This window comes from Taudactylus pleione, unplaced genomic scaffold, assembly GCF_031769625.1.
Source record: "Taudactylus pleione unplaced genomic scaffold, aTauple2 ptg000100l, whole genome shotgun sequence".
Lineage (NCBI taxonomy): Eukaryota > Metazoa > Chordata > Amphibia > Anura > Myobatrachidae > Taudactylus > Taudactylus pleione.
In genome coordinates, this window is record NW_028284502.1 from 12036438 (window position 1) to 12063911 (window position 27474).

Here is a 27474-nt window from a genome sequence, read left to right on the forward strand (position 1 = left end):
GCCTTAGACCAGTAGCTCATTTTGGTATACCATACTGTTCCACTCACACCTCAGGCAACACTGACTGCCCTATCACTATGGCATAATGCTTTGGCAGTGATGTAGTAATAATGCACAATGTGGTAATGGAGGGAGGTTTCGCAAATGAGGCAAACTGCCAGTACTGCCTGGAAATTGGACGTTCCGGTAGTGGGTACCATTCAGTTAGGGTTATCTGTCCAGTCCATCCATTATCTGATTCATATCGCTGTGCCGTTTTAAACTTGGCTGAACTTTATCTACTTCCTTGTTTTCAGGATGAAACCGCTCTGAAGAATTAACATTGCTTCTGAGACCCTCCCCCAAATTTCTATAAAGTTAATGGGGAACAAGGCTAAAATAGAGGCTGGTCGCTGTTTCCACAAAAATAAGTATGCCATGTAGTTGAATAGGGAAAATGTACCTGTATGCATTCAGCAAGTCCCAATGCCGACAGCTCCCTGCATGACTCCCGATTGCATCTTGGTGGCAATTACTTACTTGCATGACAGCTGACCTCTACCTGGTGCTTCCCAGTCATCACTATATGACTTTAATGTTATGATAGCACTGTTTACTATTTTATGCTAACAGAACATAGGAAGATGAGAGCCATGCACTGTGAACCAGTATGTTTTATTTTACCTGGTTATTTCACACATACTGTACTTGGGCACCATTTTTATATAACCTAAATCACTGTTGGTTGGCTGTAGGACGAATGTTGGTATTAAACTTTCTTCTTGGTTTGTTTCTTCAGGCTGCTTTATTAACTAGTCAGGTCATCAAGGCCCTATCCACTTCACCAGTAGGAGATGCGGGATCCGGAAGGGTGGCTTCGCTCCCAAGAGTCCTGGAGGACTCCTGAAAATTCGGGAGTCTCCTGGATATTCTGGGAGAGTTGGCATGAGTGTATATGGTTCAACTTTAATCCGCATTTTATTGAACCAGTAGCTTTATCCTCCATAGGGACAATTCTCTTTGTTTTGGTGACAGATCTTGTCCCCAACAAAAGAACAAGCTGGAAAATTAACTTGAATGACCTTTGGTTTACTGTTTAGATAGAATGACAAGAAGTAGGTTTATTAGCAATCACAACAGATAGAGGCAGCAGATTACTCTGCAAGGACAAAGCCTGATGTGAAACCAGACTACTCCTGGGGAGCAACAAATAAGGACAACTTTCTGGTCTTGCATATCAAAGTGAAGTACTTCAGTTATTTCTGAATTCTATAAAGCGAGATCTGAAGATGTTAAAAGGCAACAACGTGATGGCTAATTGTAGTGGATGCTTTGTAAATAGGACCACTCAAGAAACTCTGCAAGCTGATAATTGCACTTAAATTAACAGAAGCATTGCTTTACATAGTTCAGTGTGAATGGCCAGATTAACGTTTACACAAACAGAAGTTTTTGAATTTAACAACTCTTTATAGCTGTGATTATACTGTACCACAGTTATAATAACTTTAAAGGGAGAGTATACCATGCTTGTGAGTAACACATTTACAGTAGACACACATATAGAGTTTAAAGCAGCAATACCATGAAAAAAGTAATTAGATGTTTGGGTTTTTATTTACTCTGTGGCATGTTATAGGAGAAATGTTGACCTGCCATTTTTTTCTTCAGGCTGCTATTCATGATTTATAATGCTGCACAGTATCAAGGACTGCCATGGCAGCCACTGTCACATGGCACATAATGATGTGAGCAGAGAAGCTTGGGAAAAACCCTCTGAACTCTGTTTTCACTGTATACTGTAAAATCCTTCTGCACCTCCTCCCCTTTTGCCTTTACTAGACACTGGGAGATATGAGCCCCTGTCTGTGTCATTACCAGCCATATTTTGAAAAGTCGATAATGATTTTTGGATTGGACTGCTAGGAAAAATGACCCACCAGATGCATGTATAAAAGGTATTTGTTATTTAATGGAAAAAATAACTTACATTGGGATTGCTGCTTTAATTAGCACATAGATTATTTTCTTTTACATTTGAAGTTAGTAACACAAGTAAGTGAACCATACTGTAAACTGGAGACATTTGTGGACACATTTTTCATGAAAAATTGTCTTGTATAAGTGTTTGCCTATGCGTTATTTTCTAATAGAAAAACATTGATTGAACTTTTTGTATTTTGCCCCTAATGTCATCGGTTTCCTGCACCTAATGGAGCAGACATTGTGTGTGCTGTAGACGTGGGAGGGAGGGCAAGCAAGAGAATGCATTCTATCAATTCAATTAATCTTCCCGCTAGGCTGTTTCTTTGGGACGCTGTGCCCCTTATGGAGGTGTTCCGCTGATCACTCGCTGACGCCCACAAGGCCCGCAGCACACTGCCTCCCGCTGTGCCTCTCCCTGTCCCATCTGTTCACAGGGTGAGGAGAACTTGGGGGCAGCCCAGCATCTCCGTGAGTGCTGGGCACGCCCCCTAGAGTGATAGAAGAGGGGGCATGCCACAAGACCATGCCCCCTCCCCCAATAGGCCACACCCCCTCTTCGGCAGTGCACAATCTTTATCATAATTGGTGCCCTTCCCGAATTAAAGCTAGAGTGCAATGCAAGCTAATGTGAATCCTCCAGTGGGCATGAGCCCTTTAAATGAAATGGCAATAATGTTGTTTTTTATTGTTCTAGTCTGGTTTACCCATATCAATGTTTTACACGCTAGACTAGCTGGGCAACATTTTTGAATCTTGAAGCAGGTGAGTAGTGAAGACATCCCCCTCCCCCATCTTCGGCACGTGCCCAGACTACCAGGTCTATACGTAAGGATGAGAGATGCTTGAAGACAACCAAGAAAGTTGGAAAGCACTCTAGCACGCGTCCAAACAAATTGCAACCAGGTGCGTCAGACAGCAAGGCCAAAAATAAGCAGACTTGCATGTAACATTATCAAGCAGATAACATCTCCAACTGTATACATCAAGGATATAAGTTACCATCACGCCCTAGCTCCTGGAATGTTGCCAGCATTGCCATAAGCTTCTCCGGTACCTGGTATGACCTACCGTGATTCTGATAACTTACTGAAGGATGCACGGTGTAAGGATATCAGCTCAGGTGATACATATAAAAGGAGAGTCCTGAAAAGAGCAGTGTGTGCGAGACACTTTCAGATAACTAAGAGCAGAAATAGGAGTCAATAAGGGCCCATAATATGTTGCTGATAAGAGTCAACAATCTATCAACCTGCATCTGTTTTTCAGAGTAATTAATCTACATTGTACATCCCTTTCAGCAAACTGCAAATACTGTACTCTTAGCCCCCCTTCCCCAAAAGAAGCTCATAAATACAGCAGCATGTACTTATATTTTCTGTAGTACTCCGGTTCCCAGATACATTTAGCGAAAGCAGCTTAGACAACAGTTCCTAATGGAGTCCACCTCTAGATAATAACCCTATTTGTCATATCAGTGATAAACTAACCTTTCATAAATGCTTAGAAACTGTATCAATAAGGAAGTCAAAGACTTGGTTGTAGCCTGGATACTCTCCTGCCAACTTGTGTTTTATCAGTTACTAGAACGCTGGGCTAAAGGATAAAAGTTAATTAGCTTAAAACCATTGTTAAAACAGGACTTGATTGGTAGGAAAGTGGTTCGGTAAATGGGACAAAACACGTTCAGTCAGGTATTTATTTTCTCATGTTTCCAAAGCGTCTGCAGATTTTGAAAGCATGTCTTCAGCTTTTAATATTATTGCAGTAGCTTATTCTGTATCTGCGTTTTTTTTTTCTCCCTTGTTAAAGAACTAACAAAAATCATATTGATATTTGGTTAAAAACGTTATTAATAAAAACTATTTTGGGGCCTTTTTAAGTTCTTTTAAAACCAATTCATATAATAGAACAAAAGGGTATGTGTTTGTAAAATATACGGCATGCTTATCCTGTTTCTTTGTGTGTTTGTTAGGTATATTGTACATCAGAGCATGTCTAGCATTATTTGCAGTAGTAACTGACCTCTATTCACAGTTCATGCTGATATGGCAGCACAGTTGGTGTAATGGTTAGCATTATTGCCTCCCAGCTCCGAGATCTTGGGCTGGATTCCAACCCTGGCCCTAACCGTGTTCTCCCCGTGCTTGCTTGGGTTTCTTGCAGGTGCTCTGGTTTCCTCCCACAATTTAAAAATATATTAGTAGGTGAATTGGCTCAGACAAAAATGAGTGTATATGAATGTGTGCATGTGGTAGGGAATATAGATTGTAAGATCCACTGGGGCAGGGACTGATGTGAATGGCCAAATATTCTCTGTAAATCTCTTCGGAATACGTATACACTATGGGCCTGATATTAAGTTCTACGCCAGGGCTGGGGAACCTTTTTTCTGCCGAGGGCCGTTTTTAGATATATATCATTATTCGCGGGCCTGGTGCAGGCCACACCCCTCCGTGTGATGTCACACATGGGCGGGGCCAAAATCGCTGGTGATTACAGCAATGCCCGGAGCATCCTGAGGATACTCCGGGAGCTGTAAGGGCAGCGATGTGACCATCTGAAGCGTCCTAAGGACCCTCCAGGCGGCACTGCTCCAGGCGGCACTGCTGCATCGATTTTGGCTGCAAGGTGCCATTCTAGGCACCCTGCTAGCCAAATGAGGCTAGCAGGAAAAAGCTCTGAGGGCCAGACCAAATGATTCCAGGGGCCTTACACGGCCCCCGGGCAGGAGGTTCCTCATCCCTGTTCTACGCACTCTATGGTTTACATACAAGGCCAATGGGAGACGATCGGCACATACGCAGGATCTGAACTGCGCATGTGCCGTCTGCTCGCTCGCAGTACTCAGATGCCGCAGCCTGGTTTTTGTGGGCCCCGTTTTCTCGGCATGCTGTTCCTTGGGGCGCATCAGCGGATCACAGAAGCCGTCAGGAGATATTTATTTACACAAGAAGCCTCCGGGTCATTAGCCTATTTTAGCATCACTGCTGCTTCCAAAGACATACAACTACGAATCAGGCCATATGTAACTAACTGTTAATAAAAATAATAATATTCGCTATACACGTGTCCACAGTGTATGAATTTTGCTAGTCATGCTGTGGAACTGAATGCATTAATGTCGGGCATAATGATCGGACATATGATGGTCATGTATGCAGGGAGCTTTAGGCATACCAAGTTGAGAACCCAAAGTAGGCAGTTATAACTTAGTGATGACCTTTTGACTTTATTACATAGATTAGCATTAGCAAGTCCACAAAAGCGTTGATACTTTTATAATGTCAGGCTAATGAAATATGATATGCGATAGGACTTTATGACTTTATGGGTATCTTACTTGGCATTTAGTTTATGCGACACATAAACAAGACAATACAACACAGCGCTTTGTACAGAGCTGTGCTGTGAGTAATGTCACATATGTGTTAGAAATGGGAGAACACGATGAATGTTAATAGTGAAGGCTGTTCAGAAGATCAATCAGCTATTCACTCTACAGGAACGCGTGGAAACATCCCTAGCTATAGCATTCACGTTTACTTATCCAGAAGTTCCAGGAGACTCTCCATTCTATGAGATTCCCAGTCGAGAAGGCCAGCCTCCGGGAGCCGGATTCTCTTTCTTGTGAAGCGGGCAACGCATTTCATATCACTGCACAGAGAGGATGTGGGAGAGGCCTTGATAATGCTAATTGCACATAGAGTTTTGGGGGATGTTGTCAGGAAGCCGGCGGTCGAAATGGCGACCACCGGCTTCCCGACAGTGAAAGTGCGGCATGGGACTAATGATGGGCGTCTAAATACCGACGACTATCATCCCCACGCCGAAATCCCGAAGTCCTGCATACTGAACGTAGGACTTAGGGTTAGGCACCCCCCGGGAGGGTTAGGGTTAAGCTAGGGGAAGGGGGGGTTAGCTTCAGGCACCCCCGGGAGGAGGTTAGGGTTAGGCACCCCCCGAGAGGGTTAGGGTGCAGGGAGGGGGGGTTAGGCTTTGGCACTAGGGGGGCAGCTTAGAGTTAGTCACCACTAAGGGAGGGTTAGGGGGGGGAGAGGGGTAGGGATAGGGTTAATACTTACCCTGTCAGGATCTCCATCTGCCTGCCTTCCGACATCGGTATTTCATGCGCCGAGCTTATGTCCGGCAGTATAACATACCTATTCCGATTTTTTTTGTTCCTAAATCATTGAGTCATGAGCAACGATGAACGTTTTCCCAGTCTAGGAAGGGTCCGTCCTCTCATGCAGTCAGCCTAAAGCTAGGTACACACTAGAGCGATGTCGGGACAATTTGTCATATTGTAATGACATATCGCCTACACCGCTCAGCGTGTACGCATGATTGAGCTCTTCCATGGTCGCCATCAAACCTAGTGATATCGCTGGCGGCCAGTACATGGTTAATGAATGACGGAACGGTTGTCATTCATTAAAGTCGTCCAGTGTGGACGCACAATCACTTTTCATGGGCATTAGCTGCGATGTCAGAGCGAATGCCCGTCGCTCCAGCCTTACAGTCTCCAGCTGCACCTTTTAGGGAATTATCAGAAAGTACCCGCCACATCGGTGAGATCAATGGTGGAATGATAGGAGAGTGCTAGGGAAAGTAACAGATCCCAAGGGAACATTTTATTATTAGGCTAATATAAATTGCACTTAGAAATGACGAGAATGAATTGAGCAATTAGTATATCAATGTTGACCAAGCAATATTGATCAGGTTAACCACTATCTGTGTCCCTGACGTGCATTTCTGGGTATGTGATATGACACGGCCAGTAGCAGACACCACGCCTAGACTGAAGTCCGTGGAACGCGACCTGAACAGTGTCATCATACTTGTAGTAATATGTTTGACACCCTATCCAGCAGTGTTCATCTAGCAATTATCTTATCCGTCGAATGTACATCTTTATGGAGTCTAGCCGTACTATCATCTGTATACGGTCCGCGTCTGTTACTGCGTCCTCTTGCCGCCATCGGCAACAACATTTTCCCACTACCCGGTGATATCATGTGAGGGATGTGCCAGTGGTATATAAACCCACATCATGTGTTTTACTTAAGTTCATTTTTCTATGTCTACAACAGAAAGACAGTGGGCCTGATTCAGCAAGGATCGCAGTTGCTTATACGCACACAATCGGCTGTTTAATTCGCACTGCATCGCAGTGCGCGTGTGCAAGCCAGACGCTGCGATCACAGAGGATACGCAAACCCATGGCAGAGTGATTGACAGGAAGCGCCTTTTGTGGGTCGTGACGGGGGGGTGGTCGGGTGAACTCAGGTGTGCCAGTGCATTGGGACGGCGTTGCATGGGCGTGCATAAATTAGCCACAGAGGCCTCATAGCGTGCGCCGAAGCTGGCAGTTCCTGGTTAAGGTCTGACCTTCCTTAACTGTGCGTCTGTGTCCGATGTTACTCGATGTTACCGATTGTTTCACTATGTTGCCCAAGTATACAGATTTGAGTAAGGGGAAGTGGGCGTCCTTATGTTAGTCTGCGATCGCAAAGCGAATGCAAACATTTACATATCACCACTGATATTAGCAACTGCGTTTCGTGCGCATAAGCAGAACAACGATCCGTAGTCAATCAGGCCCAATACCCGTGAAAAAACTATGAATTAACCTACGCTAATAAGAGGAATGAATACAGTGTGTCCACATATTGCAGGGAGTTAATTTCATCATTTATTTTGAGTCTCCTCTCTCCGCGGTGGCAAACTGTGGACTCAGAGGTATAATGATCAGGTGTACTTGGGGTAGCAGCTCATTAACTATGTGTTAATTATCTATGATTGCTATTTAAATGCAATGGCGGTTTCATTACCTACTCCATTGTGAGCGTGGCACGATTTATAATTAAGTCATCCCAGTTTCCAACGCCTTCACCTCTAACCCTTTCCTTCCAGCTGCCCCTGTAGCCACCGCAGGGAGATCTCCATTTAATTGATACCAAGGCGCAATCTCATTTGCAAATATTTCAATATTGGCTATTGATGACTTTAGCCTTCACCCTCCACCAGTTATACCTTATTAACTTAACGTAGAAACAAAACAAAATCAATTAATATTTTAATTTTTTTGGAATGTCATTATCTGTATTGTCTCTTTATCGTCATCGACACAACTGTTTAAATGAAAACAAATACACAGATGTACTTTAATGTCCTATGAAATTGTTGTTGTTCATATTATTGCAATAAACAATTGATATAATGTTAGTTTTGCAATGTTGCTTCACTTTTTTTTAGTATTTGCCGTTGCCTACTTTTATTAAGCTGCACCTTGTTTACAGAAGTTTTTCCAATTGACTTAAAACGTGTAAAGTTATATTAATATAATTCTACGTAGGATATAAAACTTGTTTGTTTTGACATGTTGGAAGCATTTTGCCAATTTTTTGCCCTTTACCTTGACAGTAAATATACAAATACCGTAGACATGCAGCTCTATGTTTTGTGTACTTTCTGAATCAATGTAAATATAAAACGCGTTGATGGATTTCCCGTCAGCAGAACATTGTTGGAACCTCCTCATCTTTTTAATTGTTTTTAAAATGACAAAAGTGAGTCAATATATGTCCGGCTTATGCCCATTGCTGAGCTCTCTGACGTCTATTGATCCCTGTGCTAAGCAAATGGATGGTACATATGAAGTTCTTGGAGAGGTGATAACAGAGTCCGGACACAGCGGGATACGTACATGAAAGCTGCTGTACAGTTGTCTTCTGTTTTTATTGCAGGATGAAACGTCAGACTTTTTAAAAAAAATTCTTTTAACTTTGTGCCTGTTTTTATTAATAAACACATACTTTTACGTATGTCAGTTGTGTCATCTGTCACCAATTTGCATATAGGATCATAGGGATTAGCCACACCTACTTAATCTAATGACAGCATATTATGTGATGGTAAATTGTTGTTAATGAGTGGTTTATCTGTCTTCGTACAATAGTTCTGTTTATATTCTCATGTTTTTATCCATTTTAAGATATAATCATTTTGCACTCTAGTTGATGCGGGTTCCAGTCAATAAATAGACGGTAAAAAGGTAGACAATGTCTAGATAGACAACAGATGTTAGGCAGGCAATAGGTCGACACAGAATATGTCGACATGGTCAAAAGGCTGACGCAAAAGTGGTCGCCACAGGTTTTTTTTTTGTTTGGTTGTTTGTTTTTTATAGTTAGGCACTTACCGGAGGGTTAGGGTTAGGCTCTAGAAGGGACACAGAGCTGTGAGGGATGAAGGGGAGTACTAGGTCAGTGCCAAATTGCAGTTAATAAAGCCTCCAAGTATTAGTACGCTACATGCAGGAACAGGGAGTATTTAACAAAATTGCATTTGTGTCCTTTGCATTGCATTATCAAGGTGTGTATTTGAAGCACTAGACCAGTCCCCAACCTTCCTTCCATAATGGCACCATTGAATTTCCTTATATATAAGACAGACCACTTGCCCAGAAATCTGGACGGTACCCTCAAACCGGGACTGTTAGGTGGTAAGGAACCTTGTCCCCATTATGGCAAGCTCCTTAAGCTTCACTATCATTGTAAATGGTATTAGCTGTTTGTCTATGTACGCCATCTTGTATTGTGGTAATAGCTGATCTTACCAGACCATCTTTTTTTCCTATTGTCATGCTAACTGGCATAAACTTTTCCCTTCGTCTACAGTTCACCGAGCGAGACGTCCTGTGATTACCTCCAGCTCCTCCAGTCTATCCAGCGCGTGGTTCACCAGGGAGGGTTTGACGGATCCAGCCCCCAGGTATCCAGCACATTGACTATCTGCTGTAATCATGTCACTAATTGTATTGTAGGAAGTCTCTGGGGTGAGCCAGGAAGGTCTTGGAAAAAAGGAACAGTGAAACAAGCTGTTTCCAAGCACTTCTAATGTAAACAGGGAGATCAAGGCCAGGTAGTTGATATGTTAATGTGTAATGTGTTCTCAGTGGACAGGACAAGTCAGTGTGAATGCACTCATCCATTCTACTGAAATATGCTTATCCTCAATGTTTTTCTTTCTACTAATGGTTGATTAACTGCACATGGTGTCTGCTGGATTCAGAGCAATGTGGAAGAATGAGGTCAAACTCTGCGAGTGCAAACGTTGCAACTCAGTTCAGTCGTAGGGAATCTGACCGCTGCGGACGTCCTGCGGGCTGCACTTCATGCCTACTGCTGCCTCTGTATGCGTCTGTGAGCAGCAGCAGTCATAATTCTTCATGTGTTCCTTGTTAGACGATCTGTCCATTCAGTATTTTCACTACATGGTTGGTAGGAACATGAGCTGCAAGCATTGTTCATGTTTCTGCTGCCCGAAGTTTGAAACATTTAACATAAGCTGTTACCTGTTTTTGCTGCTCTGTGCTAAACAGCAGTCATAGCTGCCTGCCATGTCCTGCTGGTGTCGTAAGAAGAGGGGAATATTGGAGCTTAGGGGCATATGTATCAAAGCTTGATGTGAGATAAAATTGTGAAATATATATCCCCAACCAATCAGCTCCAAACTATCATTGTTTAAACACAGCCTGCAAAATTTAAGTTAGAAGCTGATTGGTTAGTGATATATATCTCACAATTTTATCTCACATCAAGCTTTGATACATATGCCCCTAATTTGTGCGTACACACTAGACGATATGCTCCCTGAGCGATATCGTCTAGTGTGTCCCCGGCAGGGTGTGCTCAATGTCGTTCATGACATTGAGCACACCCGCTGAACGATATCATTAACAATATCGTTCAGTGCCGGGCTCTCTTCCCTCATTCCCCACCAAAAAGCAACCTGACGACATCGTCAGGTCGGCCTGCATGTTAACCCGATGAACGATAATGACGAACGACCCGCGGGAACGCGCGTCGTTGTTATCGTTCATTGTTTTTGTGATAAAAATGGACGATAAAGTGGACGACTGAACGATAACGATATCATCGTCCACTTTAATCGCCCAGTGTGTACCCACCATTAGACTTTTTTGCAATTTGTTAGACACGTGGGCTGAAATTTCCAGGGCAAAAGTAGTTTACAAATTATGTTTCTATAGGCTTATTTTTAAAGATTCATGTGAGCTCTGATGATATACCTGGATCATGTAGCACATTAAGCACTCTTCACCTGTGCAATCTGTCTGGACCCAATGTGCAATATTTAGCACTTAAACTGATGCAGTAAACTCCCATCATCCTATAGCTTGTTAGCAGGGCTCCCTAACCTGTCTGCCTGTCTGCTAATACCCAGTCTTGTTTCATTCTTCTGTTTGTTCCCAATTGTAAAGCGCAACCTATTATGCTGGCACTATATAAATAAATGATAACTTTTGTTTACTACGGTTTTCACAGTAACTCCCATTTACCATTATGTCTGTATCTCCCTCTAACCTCCTTTCGTCGCCCACTCACCCTATTATCCATGTCATTCTATGCTAAGGAATAGGCAGATGGTACCTAATACTCTCCCTGCAAGAAGGAATAATGAAAAGAAAACACCCTGTGACTGAATGGTGACGTTTTTCTTACTGTTTGTGAGGCCTGTAGTACTCCAGTTGGTTTGGAACTACAAGTCCCAGAATGCCTCTGGAACTTGTATCTCACACAGTACATTCCAACCGAGGGGAACGATGGCATGCCTCAGAGCAATAGACGGGTCACTCGGTCAGCAGTGATGAGGATCATTGATTCAGTAGCTGTATTCTCACCAGATAAATGCTGTGTGTGTAACCTGTTGGTGTATTCTTTTACGGCCTGGTCTGTTTTTCCCGAGCCATGTGGAATATCTGCGCTCATTTAGTTTACTGCTCGGATTTCAGTCTGCAGAGACTCCCGGGCAATGCGTACTTTGCCTTTGGTGGCAGTGCCCCTCTGGAGAAGTAAATTGGTCCCTGACTGGAACTGCTCCCCACTTGCTGTGGTAACGATGGCAACAGGCATGTCATAACACTTCCCACAGTACAGTGTACAGGACTCTGCTTTCCTGTAAAATGACAGGGTCGTCTTACATTCAGGACATGTTATTGGTGCACAGTGGAAGAGAAAGATATCAGCACCCATCGTTTTGGGCGGGAAAAGTTTTTGGCTATTTTTGCGAGCCTGATGTTTTACAAAAATGTTAATTTTGCTAATGTTATTTCATAATTTAATAGTGTTAATTGTACAAATGCTTACTTCTCCCACATTATAAAAAGAAAATTAAAGGCAACAGAGAGGCTATGTGCCTTAGTATTGTTGGTGAATTGTAAACTCCGTTGCCCACTTAAATCAGTTTCTGTACCTCAGTTTTTTATGTTCCGAGTTTCTTATGTTTCTCAGTGCTTAGAATGGTTCTATTTATTCAAGAGTCTTAGGGCCTGATTCAGCAAGGAACGCAGTTGCTTATACGCAGGCAATCGACCGATTGTTTCGTACTGCGTATGCATCAAAGTGCGCATGCGCTAACTAGCCACTGCGATAGGGAAAGTGATCGCAGAGGATACACAGACCCATGGCAGAGTGATTGACAGGAAGTGCCGTTTGTGGGTGGTGACGTGGAGGTGGTCAGCTGAGCGCAGGCATGCCAGTGCGTTTCAACGGCGTCGCATGGGCGTGCATAAATTCGACACTGCAATACCATACGCAGCGTGAGGTCTCATAGCGTGCGATGAAGTAAGCAATTCCTGAGTGAGGTCTGACCTCCCTTAACTGTGCGTATGGGTCCGATGTTACCGATTGTTTGACTATGTTGACAAAGTATATGGATGTGAATAAGGGGTAGTGGGCGTCCTAATGTTAAGCTGCAATCGCAATGCGAATGCAAACATTTAGATATCACCGCTGATATTAGCAACTGCGTTGCATGCGTAAAAGCTGAATAGCGATCCGTAGTGAATCAGGCCCTTAGTTGCTTACTGAATGCTGCCATATTATGTGAGAACACATATCAAGTAATTAGTATCCTGGACTAGGCATTCTCTGTTACTGGCTGAGTATATGCTTTATTGTGCCATTTTCTTTGCTCTAGGCATATACATCACATTACAGGCGACTTTTGCCAGATTTTTAGATCCGTTTTCATATGGCACAGAAAAGGAACAAGGAGCAGTGCTGAGATGCTATATTAAATGTAACAATTTAATTCAAACACATATAAAAAAAATCATTAAAATCACAATACATTGCTGAATGCATATATATGAGAATAGTGTATAAATGAGAGCATTAGTTGCTGATTGACAACAATAAAAATAGCTAATGGGTACCCTGAGACACTAAATGGTGATAAGGAGCCTGTTGCACTGATTGATAATAAAATACAGTCCAGCAAAGCAGCACTGAAGGTTATTACCCACTGGAATAAAAGTTCCACAATGTCCTTAATTAGCGAAGGTCCCACACTGAGGTTTGTCCAACGCAGAGAAACGGACCTGATGGTGATGGGGTGGGCTGGAAATGGTGGTTCTAAATACAAAGTCGCTGCTGTAAATTGTTTGAGTAGTGCAGATAATCCACTGGCAATAGCAAGTATCCAGGGTAAATCAGGGTACTCACCTACGCGTTTCGCTGCTCTGGGCAGCTTTTTCATTCATTAATGTATTGTGATTTTAATGATTTTTTATATGTTTTTATGAATTAAATTGTTACAATTAATATAGTGTCTCAGCGCTGCTCCTTGTTCCTTTTCTATATTTTATTGGAGATTAACTGTCTCCTCTCTGCAGCTGCTATCAGCGCCCTTCTATATTCTTTTATAGATCTCTTACCTTCATATGGCACAGGGCTACCTGGTGGAACTAATGTAAAACATTACTGATTACATCTCCGTTATAGCCACGTTATTGTCTGTTGGACATTAGCAAAACAGTGCAAGGTGGTTATCTAGAAAGCCTTTATCCTGAAAGATCAATACATGGAAGAAAGTGGGTAATTGTTCCTACTCCATGAAGACGTCCTAAATGTGGACCTAATCAGAGTGCCTCTTCCTGGGACACTATGAGGAGCGCTGGTGACCAATGTAGTGATGAGGGAGTGCAATACGGGCACTATAGGAATAGGCGGTGGTAATGTTTACATTTGGTTTTGAATGCCCTTTAAGCATGGAGCTCCGAATTATGGATAAAAAATCCTTATCTGCCAAATTCTAAGCCCTAAATATTCTGCTTATTAGATCCATTGTACCATTAGAGAAATATATATATAAAAAAAAAATACAGACTTAAAATATATTCTACTGCAGTAGTAAATAATCCCAGAGTTCCAATAACCAGCTGATCTGTCACTGATTTCCTGTCTAGAGATGGGTACACATTATAAGATATATCGGATGTTATATTGATCTGACATAGATCAGAATGATGTATGTTGTAAGTATCATATAGTGTGTACGACCAATTACACGTGCATGGCCGTCGTTCATCGCACAGCAGATGGGACAATGTGGTGAATGTCCAGCTAAAGTTTTAAGCATCGATGCATTGCCACGTTGAACACTGGATCGCGGAGTGTGTACGGTGTGTACGATGTCTCGCTACATCGCATCGCACCGTCGACTGGGTACACATCATATAGGGGTCTATTTACTAAGCAGTGTTAGGAGACAGAGTGAAAAGTGATAAGGAAGTGATAAGGTGCCAGCCAATCAACTCCTAACTGCCATCTCACAGGCTGTGTTTGAAAAATGACAGTTGGGAGCTGATTGGCTGGCACCTTATCACATCCTTATCACTATTCACTCTGGGCCTGATTCAGAGCCGGACCACTATTTGTGCCCGCTCGTTCAGAAAAAGGGGCCGGCTATTTAAATTGAGCGCTCGCTCTTTGCGGTCTGTTGACGCCTCTTTGTCTGAGCGAGCGAACTAAACATGCGTTCGCTATTTTGTAAAGATGCCCTCTGGCCGCTCGCATCCTACGTCATCTCCGCTATTTATTAGATTAATCGAGTACATCGAAAGGCGTCTAAGCTGCTCGCAGTGCTTGTGGTTGGATTTTCCTACCGCAATTATGCGAGCAGTTCAGGCTAAGAAACAACCAAGTGACGTGGTCGATGACGCTGCTTTGTTAATTATGCACACCCTTAAAATGCCTGTTTTGACTGTTTGGCACGCCTGCGTTCTGATTTCCACTCCCCGTTTTCAAGCACCTTCCCCTTTTACCACCCACAAACGCCTCACCCTGTCACTCAAATTAGCAGGCACTCGCAATTTTGCGAACACACGTTTTCCGACCGCACTGACTGGTTGGCGCATGCACATTACCACCCATACGCATGCGCAGATGTGCGAACATCGCTCGGAGCGAACGAGCGGCCGCTTACGAGCGGCTCTGAATCAGGCCCTCTGTCTCTTAACACTGCTTAGTAAATAGACCCCATAGTTTGTACCCAGTTTAAGCCTTAGCGCAGGGAGGCTTGAGTAAAGCTGAGTACACATTAAACGATGTGTATCCAGCGCCGGGACCAAGCATGCGGCAAGTGCATACGCGCTTACCGATGCCGGGTCCGACAGGGGGGGGGGGGGGACATGTCATGCATACTGCAGCATGACATGGTAAGCGACATCCCCCGCCAGCCCTGCAGTACCCACCATTAAAGTGCCTTAACATAGGAGGCAATCGTTCTTGGAATACAAGCTATCCATTTACCGGAAACTAGACATTCTTGGTGCACGTAGTGCTGCCTCCTTTTGAGATGATAAATCGCCTGTAATGTGTGTATCTCATGGGTGTGCCTGTAGGTGTAGCGTGTTTGCAGTTTGTTGTAGTGTTACCATTTGTGCATGTCTATTACCCCTTTTAGCCATTTGTTTTGTCATCACATTATATCAGGGCAGAACATTCTGTACTTTTAAAAGTCCTGCCTCAAATACTATTTTCTAGGATTATAATATCTAAATAGTTGAAATGATTGCGCTTGTCCTTCCATGGGGTATAAATAAATGATAATATAGAAGCATTTGCTCATCCTGCCCACAGCAGCAGCTACACAGAGTCGTCTCTCTATGCCCAGTGCGGTTTCTGCTTCTCAACTGTTTTTTTCCCAAAATAGTGCCAGACTCATACAGAGCGCTCTCCTGGCACCTCAGCTTGTCTGCTTCTCTCTGGCTTCCTGTGCTCTCCCAGGGCCTAGACTTCCATCTGCAGCCTTTTTTATTTTCTATTTATTTTTTTTAAACCACAGCAGGGACAGTTGAGTCCTTGCTCTATATACCACTCCACATTTTTAAAAGGTCCTTTAATGAGCCTCAGGTGCATTCTGCCACTAATGAGACTCCCTCACTTCACAATCTCCCTCTCATGAACTTGTGCTTTGCTGCCTACTGTACGCCGTGTACGCTTTTACACAAATGCCAGACTTTATGCAGCTTCATATTGTTCTTTTGAGAGCAGCATATTGTCAATGGAAACCAAGATCAAGTGTACATTAATCACCCAGCTTTATGTAACAAATGCACACATTCTTACAATGCAGTATTGCTATCCCATGTGTATGCAACGCATTATGTGACTTTTATGATTGCAGTGCCCAGGACATCATCTCTCTCTCTCTCTCTCTCTGGTCGACAAGGACAAAGTGTCAACAGGTACACATGGTCGACACACATGATCATCTCTGCAAATGGTTGACAGGGACAAATGGTCGACACATAGTCAACACAATTTTGTTTTTATAATTTTAAGACTAATCTTCACCCTAACCCTCCCTCTGGTGCCTAACCCTCAACCCTCCCCCTGGTGCCTAACCCTAACCCTCCCCCTGGTGCCTAACCCTAACCCTCCCCCTGGTGCCTAACCCTAATACTCCCCCTGGTGCCTAACCCTAACCCTCCCCTTGGTGCCTAACCATAACCCTCCCCCTGGTGCCTAATCCTCCCCTGGTGCCTAACCCTCCCCATGGTGCTTAACCTTAACCCTACCCCAAATGCCTAAACCTTACCTTCCATATAGGGCTTGACTCTAACCGTCCCTTTCCGCAGCTTAACCCTTTGGCAAATGGTTAACCCAAAACCCCAACCTAAATTTTTTTGAAAAAACATGTCGACCATTTTTTTGTGTCAACCATTTGTGTATTGACTGTGTCCCTGTCGCCCTTTTGCACTGTCAACCATTTGTCAGTCGACCTTTTGTACCGGTCGACCATTATAGAATAAAATGAGCGTGATAGAGATATATATTTTGATGTGTGTGCAGGAAATGTATCGCTGTTGAGGTTAACGTTAGGCAAATATCTGCAGTGATGTTCTGCGGCACATGCCCTGTAATTGAATTGGTCCCATAGTGTTTTGATTCTCAGAAATAGTGGTTCATCCCACAAAATGGCTGCCTATGCTGCAATATTTTGCCTTTACATGGTCACAGAACTCTTATGGTGACCTCCGATCAATATACAGTGTTTCCTTGGCAAAAAACCCTTTCCAGAACAATATCACAATCCATGTGTACAGCCATGGCCAAAAGCTTTGATGATGGCACAAGTATTGGTTTTCACAAAGTCTGCTGCTTCAGTGTTTTTAGACCTTTTTGTTACTATGGTATGACAGCATTCCAGGGCGAATTGCAGAGGTCATGAAAAAGAAGGGTCAGCACTGCAAAAATCGACTCTTTGCATAAACTTAATGTAATTGTCAATAAAAGCCTTTGCCACTTATGAATTGCTGTAATTTTACTTCAGTATACCATAGTAACATCTGACACTTATGTAATGCTGTAATGTTACCTCAGCATACCATAGTAACATCTGACACTTATGTAATGCTGTAATGTTACCTCAGCATACCATAGTAACATCTGACACTTATGTAATGCTGTAATGTTACCTCAGTATACCATAGTAACATCTGACACTTATGTAATGCTGTAATGTTACCTCAGCATACCATAGTAACATCTGACACTTATGTAATGCTGTAATGTTACCTCAGCATACCATAGTAACATCTGACACTTATGTAATGCTGTAATGTTACCTCAGTATACCATAGTAACATCTGACACTTATGTAATGCTGTAATGTTACCTCAGTATACCATAGTAACCTCTGACATAAAGGTCTAAAATCACGGAAGCAGCAAACTTTGTGACAACCAATACTTGTGTCATTCTTAAAACTTTTGGCCATGGCTGTATATTGTACAGACTTCCACACACAAACCCTTCCTCCTGGGCGGTCCTCACACCTTTAAACATAAGAGAAGTCAGAGACTGGAGTAGTGACTCTGCAATATTACAAGTAACCTTTTAACCCAGAAAAGTATGCAGTGTACCTTTACTATGAATGCAACTTGTGAGACCTTAATAAACTCTTGCTTAGGGCAGTGGATTAGCAGCCATTGTCACCGCCGGGTGATTGGGTTGTTGTATCTCTCACCCTATCACTGCAGGGCCTCTAACACGTTTCTTGGCTATGTGTCACCAGCAGCCATAGTGAGAGGTGTGATACTGATCAGCTTCTGTCATTCATTCCACATAGCAGACAGCAGTAGTCACACACCTGTCAGTTAAACTCATGGCTTCATTTTACAAACTCAAACTTTTCACCTCTATTTATCCGATTAGAAGATCGTCTTCTGGGAATACTCTGCTTTTACATTCCATTTCCCAGTACAGAGTCAGGTTATGGAAATACAGCACATGTTTTCTACTGGGGACTTTTTTGTCATGCTTCAGACTAAACAATGCTATATCTAATGAGGTACAAGTGGCCCAGTCACAATATTGGTTCTGTGTTTAAAGGGACATCTTCCCTGGGCATTACATATTGCAGAGGTTCCCAAACTACGCCATTACCGTCCAGGTTTTAAGGCTATCCAAACTTGAGTCCAGATGATTAAATCTTATTGACTGAGGTACTAATTAAGTCACCTGTGCTCAAGCATGGATATCCTTAAAACGTGGACTGTACTGGCGGAGTTTGGGAACCTCTGACATATTGGAAATCCAGTACATGTTGTAGAGCAGTGGTTCTCAAACTCTGTCCTCAGGACCCCACACCGTTCATGTTTTCCAGGTCACCCAGCAGGTGCACAGGTGTATTCATTACTCACTGACACCTTTTAAAAGATCCACAGGTGGAGCTAATTATATCACTTGTGATTCTGTGAGGAGACCTGGAAAACATGCACTGTTTGGGGTCCTGAGAACTGAGTTTGAGAACCTGTGTTGTAGAGGACTTCTTGATAAATGTGCAGCCCCCTTTGACCAGATGTACTGTATGTACTGTGGATAATCGGGCTAAGTGCACCTATATCCAGCTCAGGGCTCCTGGTGGCAGCTCAGTCCTTTTACATTCCCAGGTTATGTGGGTTAGACTGTGGAAAGGGCCCTTGCGCGTGCCAGTTTTGGTGCCAGGACATCACTCAACAAAGTTCTCCATTTTATTGAATTTCTACAATCGTGAATAAGTGAGAGTGCCCCAGAGATGTTACCTAAGAGCTAACCCTCCACTCCTTGGTTATAATCACTCTGCTTATGTCCTCTGTAGCAGCTCTCCTGATCGCCCAGTTTCCATTGTCTCATAAATCTTTGTCTGTTTGTTTCTTCCTCTCCGGACAGGGATGCATTCAGGAAGCCGACGGTCGAAATGCCGACCGCTGGCTTCCCGACTGTCAAATCCCGGCAGGGTACTAATGACAGCCGTCGAAATCCTGGTCATTCATACTGATTCCTCTGGACATACAAGTGGTTTGCAAAATAATTTGGACAACAGGACACGAGATAATTCATTGGAGACAGAGTGGTGGCGATACTGTATTATTTACACCGCCCATCGCTCTTACCATTTGGATGGTTTAGAGAGGTACTCAGATTGGCCCTTTAGAGGTCACTCATGGTCCTGACGAATCACAGAGAAGATGATTTAACGATCTTGGCTGTCGACTAATCTAGAGAAGGGTCTCTCAACTCCAGTCCTTAGGAAACCCTAATAGTGCATATTTTCCAGGTTTCTTCATAAAATTATGGGCATCGATGAGGTTGGGGGTGGTCTCTCCTGAGTCACATTAAATGCCCATGAATACAGGGGTGGCATAACCATGTCTCCTAAGATGCTGCAATAACACCGCCATGTGTATAACTAAATAATCCTGTCTATTTTGCTTATAATAAAAAAATTAAATCTTTCTCAATTTATTTGCAGACCACTGTAGGCATTACATGTGTTACAGGTAGCCAGGGCACAATAGTATTTTTAATCTCCATGGCCTCATTCAGTCAACGGGAAGCTGACGGACTAAATCCCGAACTTCCATAGAATGCAATTATTCTGCTAGGCCACTAATGACATTAGCATGAATGCGAAGGGGCTTGCTGCAGATCCTGGTTCATATTCCAGTGCCATGTCCCTGTAACCTTAGACAATTCAACTCTGTGTGTTCCAGGCATCACTGTGAGATTCCATGCTTAACTGGCCAGAACAGTTCTGTGCACAAAGTGAGCTGTGCCTTCTCCTACATGATTGTCTGTCTGTAAATTCGGAAGTGCCTGCACCTGCGTCCTATAGGGATTGTTAGTACCAGATTTTACAATATTTGTTATGCTGGCAAACTATCCGTTTCCTATATTAATGAGAATATATTTGAATCATACCAACTTAATGCTGGGCTTTTTGAAGGGGTGTAGTAGGTTTACTGGCGGCCGCATGGAGCGAAGATCCCGATCGCTAATTAAGGTAAGTATTGTTAACCTAATTCCCTACCCTAACCCTCCTTTAGGGGTGCCTACCTCTCCCCTCCCTAGTGCCTAACCCTAAACCCCCTCTAAGTGCCTAAACCTAACCCCCCCTTCCACGCAGCCTAAATCCTTAGTCTCCCGGGGGGGTGCCTAAACCTAACCTCCCCCCGGAGGTGCCTAGCCCCCCCTTCCCCTAGCCTAAACCTAACCCCCCGGGGGGTGCCTAACCCTGTCCCCCCGGGAGCCCTAAAACCTAACCCTCCCCTCACATGGCTGTCCGCGCCTGGCACCCGGCTTACCTTCCTTTGGTATGCCGGGGGTCGGCCTCCCGGCATAGGTCTAATGACAGGCGTCGGGATTTCGACGCCTGTCATTAGTACCTTCCCGGGATTAGACAGTCGGGAAGCCAGCGGTCGGTATTTAGACCGTCCACTTCCTGACTAAATCCCTTTTGAAGAGCTGTCTGCATCTCTATTTTAGAGGGTTAATAAACTCATGAAACATTAAAAGGGCTGTACAGACTTCCTTCCATAAATGTGAATTCCTGCACTTTTGAAAAGGGAAGGGGACCATAATTGTTACACAGTGCCGAATATGACTGATTGTTTACCACTCTCAGCTCTTCATGTGCTACCTACACAGTACTTGTTCTTCCCCTGGCTCCCAAACACACTTTTCCTAGCTCATCCTGAGAAACCATTGATTGGCCCTTAAAGACTAGAGAACTTTAAAAAATGATTTGACACAATTGGAAACAATGTAATGTAATTGTTACCGTGTCCAGTGTTGGCACCCCCTTGTATATACTGACACAAACTAACTAATTGGATAATACGGGGTATCTTCACTATGTTATAAGCTACAATTTGTCTGTAAGTGAGAAACCTCTCATTCTCTATCGGCAGACCGGACAGAAGAACATCCTGCGGATTGCTGTCCAGTCTTTGGGATCGGTGCTGTGGGGTGACGACATCTGCAGCGACGAGCACCCACACAATCTCCACAGCCTGACCAGGTTCCTGTATGCCCTCCGAGGTCTCCTCCGGGCGTCTCTCTCAGTGTGTGCCATCACATTGCCGGCACATCTCATCCAGGTGAGCTCACAAACCCTTTTACAATGTCAATCTAATATGGGAAGTCGTCTTGGAGCAGGCTTCCATTGACTTTGTAGAACGTCTGACGTTGTGAGATACTGTCCTGTCTGTCTCGCTGCTCACTGCTGTCCTTAATCAGCCATTGTAGGCTCTGCTGGATTCCATGCCATATTATTTCAGTAGGGTACCCACTGCAAGGGTAACACGTGCTAAGAATAAACATCCTTTATGTTCGGGCCATGAAATATCTTTAGTAGTGACTAGTTCCTGAAAATCTCGCTCTATTATTATTATTTAATCCATTCTTTAATAAATATGACACTTGTTTCCGAATGACGGACAAAGTTAGTCTGTAAAAGTTTTTATGTCGTTCTTTCTCTCCTCATTACAGCTTCTGCAGGATCCACATTAAGGGCAGCACAGACGGTGTAATGGTTAGCATTACTGCCTCACAGCACTGAGGTCGTGGGTTCGATTCCCACCACGGCCCTAACTGTGCAGAGTTTGTATATTCTCCCTTTGCTGGCGTGGGTTGCCTCCGGGTGCTCCGGTTCCCTCCCACACTCCTAAAATATATTAGTAGGTTAATTGGTTCCCACCAAAAAATTAACCCTAGGGTGTATGTGTGTGCGTGTACATGTAGTAGGGAATAAAGATTGTATTCTCTGTAAAGCGCTGCGGAATATGTGTACGCTATATAAATAAATGGTAATAAATAAATTAAATGGGTATGATTCTCAGTCTCGCGCAGCTTTCCGCATGTTGCCGCATCCAGCGATTTGTTGCATATGCATAATTCAGAGTGGTAAATGTCTCAGCCTTCTCTCTGTATCCGCCAAATGGGCATTCCCTGGGTGGCGACAACCCAAAAACATGCAAGTGGGTGTGTCATGGGCATGTTTCCTGGGATGCGTTCTCTCTGAGTCACGTGGGTGTATAGCGGACGTCAAATGCTGCTGGGTGTCCTGCACCTAGTATAGGGTAGATTCAAAGATGCGTATGACTCGGAATACGGGCGTATAGTTGCAATAGTATACCATTCGCAATCCATTCGCACTGGGTGTCTCTAGACAGGAGCTGATTGGTCGGTGCTTTATCTCTCTCCACTTCATCTCTCTCCAAAGCTAATGACATCTCCCTCCAAAGTGCCAACCAATCAGCTTCTAACTGTCATGTTACAGGCTGTGTTTTAAAAATGACAGAAATTGATTGGTTGGAACTTTATCTCTCTCCAAGTTTTGATAAATCTCCCCCCTATGTGCGACTCTGAATCAGTCTCTGTGTATTGATCAGCAGCATTTAAAGACTTATGTCGGGTACACACTAGACGATATGTCGTCCACATCGGCTGGTGTGCACCTGCTATGTCTCTGGAGATGCGCGCTCCCGTGCGACGTCAGACACATCGCCCGTTGGACCTGCTGCCAAACCCTATTGCTCTTACCATCTGTAGATGGAGTAAGTGTTACAGTGACAAACAGCGGTAATCTTCGTTTACTGCTGTTTGTTAAATATTGAAAGGAGGACATAAACCATTTATAGAGTGTTAAAGGGGTTATGTCTTGTTGTTAAATAGGTCCCTTGGTTTTTTTGAGAATCTGTTTTTCTTATAACTTGTTTACCCGATTCCATCTGCACCATCATTTGGACGACTGCGTTTTTAAAGTAGAAGGCCATTCTGTATTTTGGTTTATGGTTTCATGTGAGCTGATTGGCTGGATTCTATGGGGCACAATTACAGCGGACGATCACCGCATACACGATGACATGGTGGCCATTGTTTAATCACGTTTTCTGCTAGCCTCAGCTGTCATAGATCGATCACGATCAGTTGTTGTTCTTGGGATCGTAAACGGCCCATATCCACTGTGGTTTGCCAACAATAGATTTAAAACATCCGAATTGGAAAGGGGAAGCACAGGGCGGGCAGGCACATTGTGATAAAAATAGTGTTGGCATAAACCAGACCCCTTAGTGAACGGGTTCCTTGCCTGCAGAGCTTATAATTGATATCTAGCCTCTATTACTCATAGTGGTGTTTGAGTTAGTAATCTCTTGGGAACGATGTTACATGAGGGTTTCCAGCTCTCTTTTGTTTGTAATAAATACATATGTCTAACAAAACTGTGTTTATGTGGCTAGTCATGTCCGTTGTATATATGTCTCTTTACACCATCATGTGTCTGACATACTAAGATGTCATATTTTGTTAGATGAAATCAAAATTTGGTTTATTTGTCTGGGAATTGATGCTGTATATTATTGCAAGAGAGGCTGAAAGTGCTTTTCTGTATTCTGAACAAGAGCGTTTTAGCCCTGACCTAGATAACCTTTCTGTCTCAGAGTGCTTTTCTCAGCCATGGCTGTCAGTTGTACCGGAGTGTGCGCTAACATTCAGATCTGTTTCCACAATACAATGCACCAATCACTGTTTTACTCCTGCTCCGTCTCCCAGCTTGTAAAAATAAAGAGAAAAAAGCTATTTCTCTTTCTGCAAAGTGTTTATTAAACATTTTAGAATATTTTCAACGTTGTTATACTCTGTGTGAGTATTTTTGTGCTTTTTAACAGATACATATATTTTATATGGATTGATACTGGCACATTCATATGTTATTTTTTGTTCATAGGACATTTTAAATCTGTTTGTAAAAACATGTTATAAATCTTTTTGTATGTTATGATTCTCATCTAAATCCACTTTTTGGGAAACTTTGGATGATGGAAATGTTGGAATAAACTATCTCGTTGATGCTTGTGGCATCCCAAACCCCCCCCCCCCCCCATATCTCTCTTCCGCACACCTCTCCTCCATTACACAGTTGAAAAAAGGCTAAAATATTAGGTGCATCTTGTAAAGCAAACTGGCGTCGTCTATACTAATATTATAAGAACGTTGTATCTGTTTGTTCCAAGTTAGCGCAAAAACTACTGAACCGGTTTTCATGAAAACTGCATCATTTTGTTTCCTCTCCATCCGTCAAGTTAAAGCTGAGCAATAACAAAATTAATAGTCATCATCAATGCAAGAGATAGGTGTTGCACCATATGCGTGGCCGGTAAGGGGTGGGGGGAGCAGTGGCGTAACTGGCCCCCCCACACACACACACGCATAAAAAGTAAATATGCGCACTGAAGATCAAAAATGTGTGTGACCACATACCAGAAGGGGCGTGGTCAATGACAATAGGCCTTGCCAACATGACACGCCACCCGTTTCTCGTCACTCTTGGAACATTCCTTTCCATATGCACCATACCTATATAGTGGTTTCTCACAATGTGGAACCTCTGAAGAAATGTATCCTCCCTGGAAGATGGCGTCTTCAGTCGGTATTCACTATTCATGTAGCTCACATCGTCCAGAAGATGCCTGTTTGTGTAGGAATATTAACAAGGTCATCATCATACAATAGCGGTTCAACCAGACTTGTGCTCCCTGTATAGCTTCCTGCCCCCTGCATCTCTCAGCCACACCATCATCTCCCCCCTGCATCTCTCAGCCACACCATCATCTCCCCCCTGCATCTCTCAGCCACACCATCATCTCCCCCCTGCATCTCTCAGCCACATCATCATCTTCCCCCTGCATCTCTCAGCCACACCATCATCTTCCCCCTGCACACCATAATCTTCCCCTGCATCTCTCAGCCACACCATCTCCCCTCTGCATCTCTCAGCCACACCATCATTTCCCCCTGCATCTCAGCCACACCTTCATCTCCCCCTGCATCTCTCAGCCACACCATCATCTCCCCCTGCATCTCTCAGCCACACCATCTCCGCCCTGCATCTCTCAGCCACACCATCATCTCCCTCCTGCATCTCTCAGCCACACCATCTCCGCCCTGCATCTCTCAGCCACACCTTCATCTCCCCCTGCATCTCTCAGCCACACCTTCATCTCCTCCTGCATTTCTCAGCTACACCTTCATCTCTTCCTGCATCTCTCAGCCACACCATCATCTCCCAGCCTGCATCTCTCAGCCACACCATCTCCGCCCTGCATCTCTCAGCCACACCTTCATCTCCCCCTGCATCTCTCAGCCACACCTTCATCTCCCCCTGCATCTCTCAGCCACACCTTTATCTCCCCCTGCATCTCTCAGCCACACCGTCTCCCCCTGTGTCTCTCAGCCACACCATCATCTCCCCCTGCGTCTCTCAGCCACACCATCATCTCCCCCTGCATCTCTCAGCCACACCATCATCTCCCCCTGCATCTCTCAGCCACACAATCTCCCCCTGCGTCTCTCAGCCACACCATCATCTTCCCCTGCGTCTCTCAGCCACACCATCATCTCCCCCTGCATCTCTCAGCCACACCTTCATCTCCCCCCGATTTCTCAGCCACACCATCATCTCCCCCCTGCATCTCTCACCACACCATCTCCCCCTTGCGTCTCAGCCACATCATCATCTCCCCCTGCAACTCTCCGCCACATCATCATCTACATATCTATCTCTCTACATCATATCTAACCATCTCTTTACATACATATGTATCTCATATCTATTTATCTCTCTTATCTATCTCATATCTATCTACATATCTATGTCATATCTATTTATCTATCTCATAGCTATCATCTATCTATCTCTTTATATATCTACATATCTGTCATATCTATTTATCTACCTCATATCTATCTATTTAAATACCTACCTCATATATCTATTTATCTACATCATATCTATTTATCTATCTGCCTCATATGTATCTGTCTATCATATCTATTTCTTTATCTACATATCTATGTCATAGCTACTTATCTACCTCATATCTATCTACCTACCTCATATCTATCTATTTATCTATCTGCCTCATATCTTTTTATTGCCTCATATCTATCTATCTATCTATCTATCTATCTATCTATCTATCTATCTATCTATCTATCTCATATATATCTATCTGCCTCATATCTATCTATCTGCCTCATGTCTGTCTATCTATCTATCTATCTATCTATCTATCTTTCATTTTCTTTACAACTCTAGTCATCCTACTAAATGAAGCTATGTAGCATTAATTCAGGTGCATGAGTTGTTGTATTTAATTATTGTATATTCTATATCTTATTGTGTATTTTATGTAGTCATTAGACCTAGTGGAAATAATTCTGTCTTCTGCTGTGAAATGTGGACAGCAAGTAAAAAACTAGTCTTTGCTACAGTCGGCCAGTTATTCCGTGCCAGTCAGTGGTCTGTATTCTACATTTGCAGTCTGTGTATGTGAAGCAAATGGTTCAATATTTAAAAACCTCCGTGAAGCTCTGTGCTAGTGAGTAAAATGCCATTAGGAAGACAGAGATGCAATGAGTTGCTTATAGCCTACATTACTGTGTTCCCAGAGCCCTGCTGTGTGCTTGCATGGCTTTCCTGGAAGCTGCTAAAGAACCTCTGAGAGCATATGCACAGCCCTGGATGTTAATAGATAATTGGGGTAGATGGCATGATGGGAGGGCAACCAAACATGTGGTCCCAGGTTCAAGCCCTCGACAGACTTTTATATTGGGATAACAGCAGATGTTCACGTTGTTTAACCCCTTGGTTATTGCAGGAGCTGACATCACGTTGCTTAGCTGTGCCTTGCCAGTCTTCTCTGGTAGCCTCAGGGTTTAAACAGCCTACTTTCAGACTGGGTCGGCTAAGTATACAAGGAACACATACACAGCTGCTACTACTGGGAACATAACACAGATACGCATACGTGTGTGTGTGTGTAATATCACACAGGCTCAGACAGACACCAAAATATATAGAGCAGGGGGA

At 43.6% G+C, this 27474-nt stretch overlaps 1 protein-coding gene across 3 annotated transcripts in view; it reads left to right on the top strand.

Moving 5' to 3' along the window:
- The window catches only part of ELP4 (elongator acetyltransferase complex subunit 4), a 325735-nt gene that overhangs the window by 116839 nt on the left and 181422 nt on the right, over positions 1 to 27474 (top strand). For all 3 annotated transcript variants that reach the window (XM_088470418.1, XM_088470420.1, XM_088470421.1), the window contains exons 6-7: positions 9648 to 9741; positions 21512 to 21700. In XM_088470418.1, the coding sequence (XP_088326544.1) occupies positions 9648 to 9741; positions 21512 to 21700 (283 nt within the window). The remainder of the gene's footprint in view (positions 1 to 9647; positions 9742 to 21511; positions 21701 to 27474) is intronic.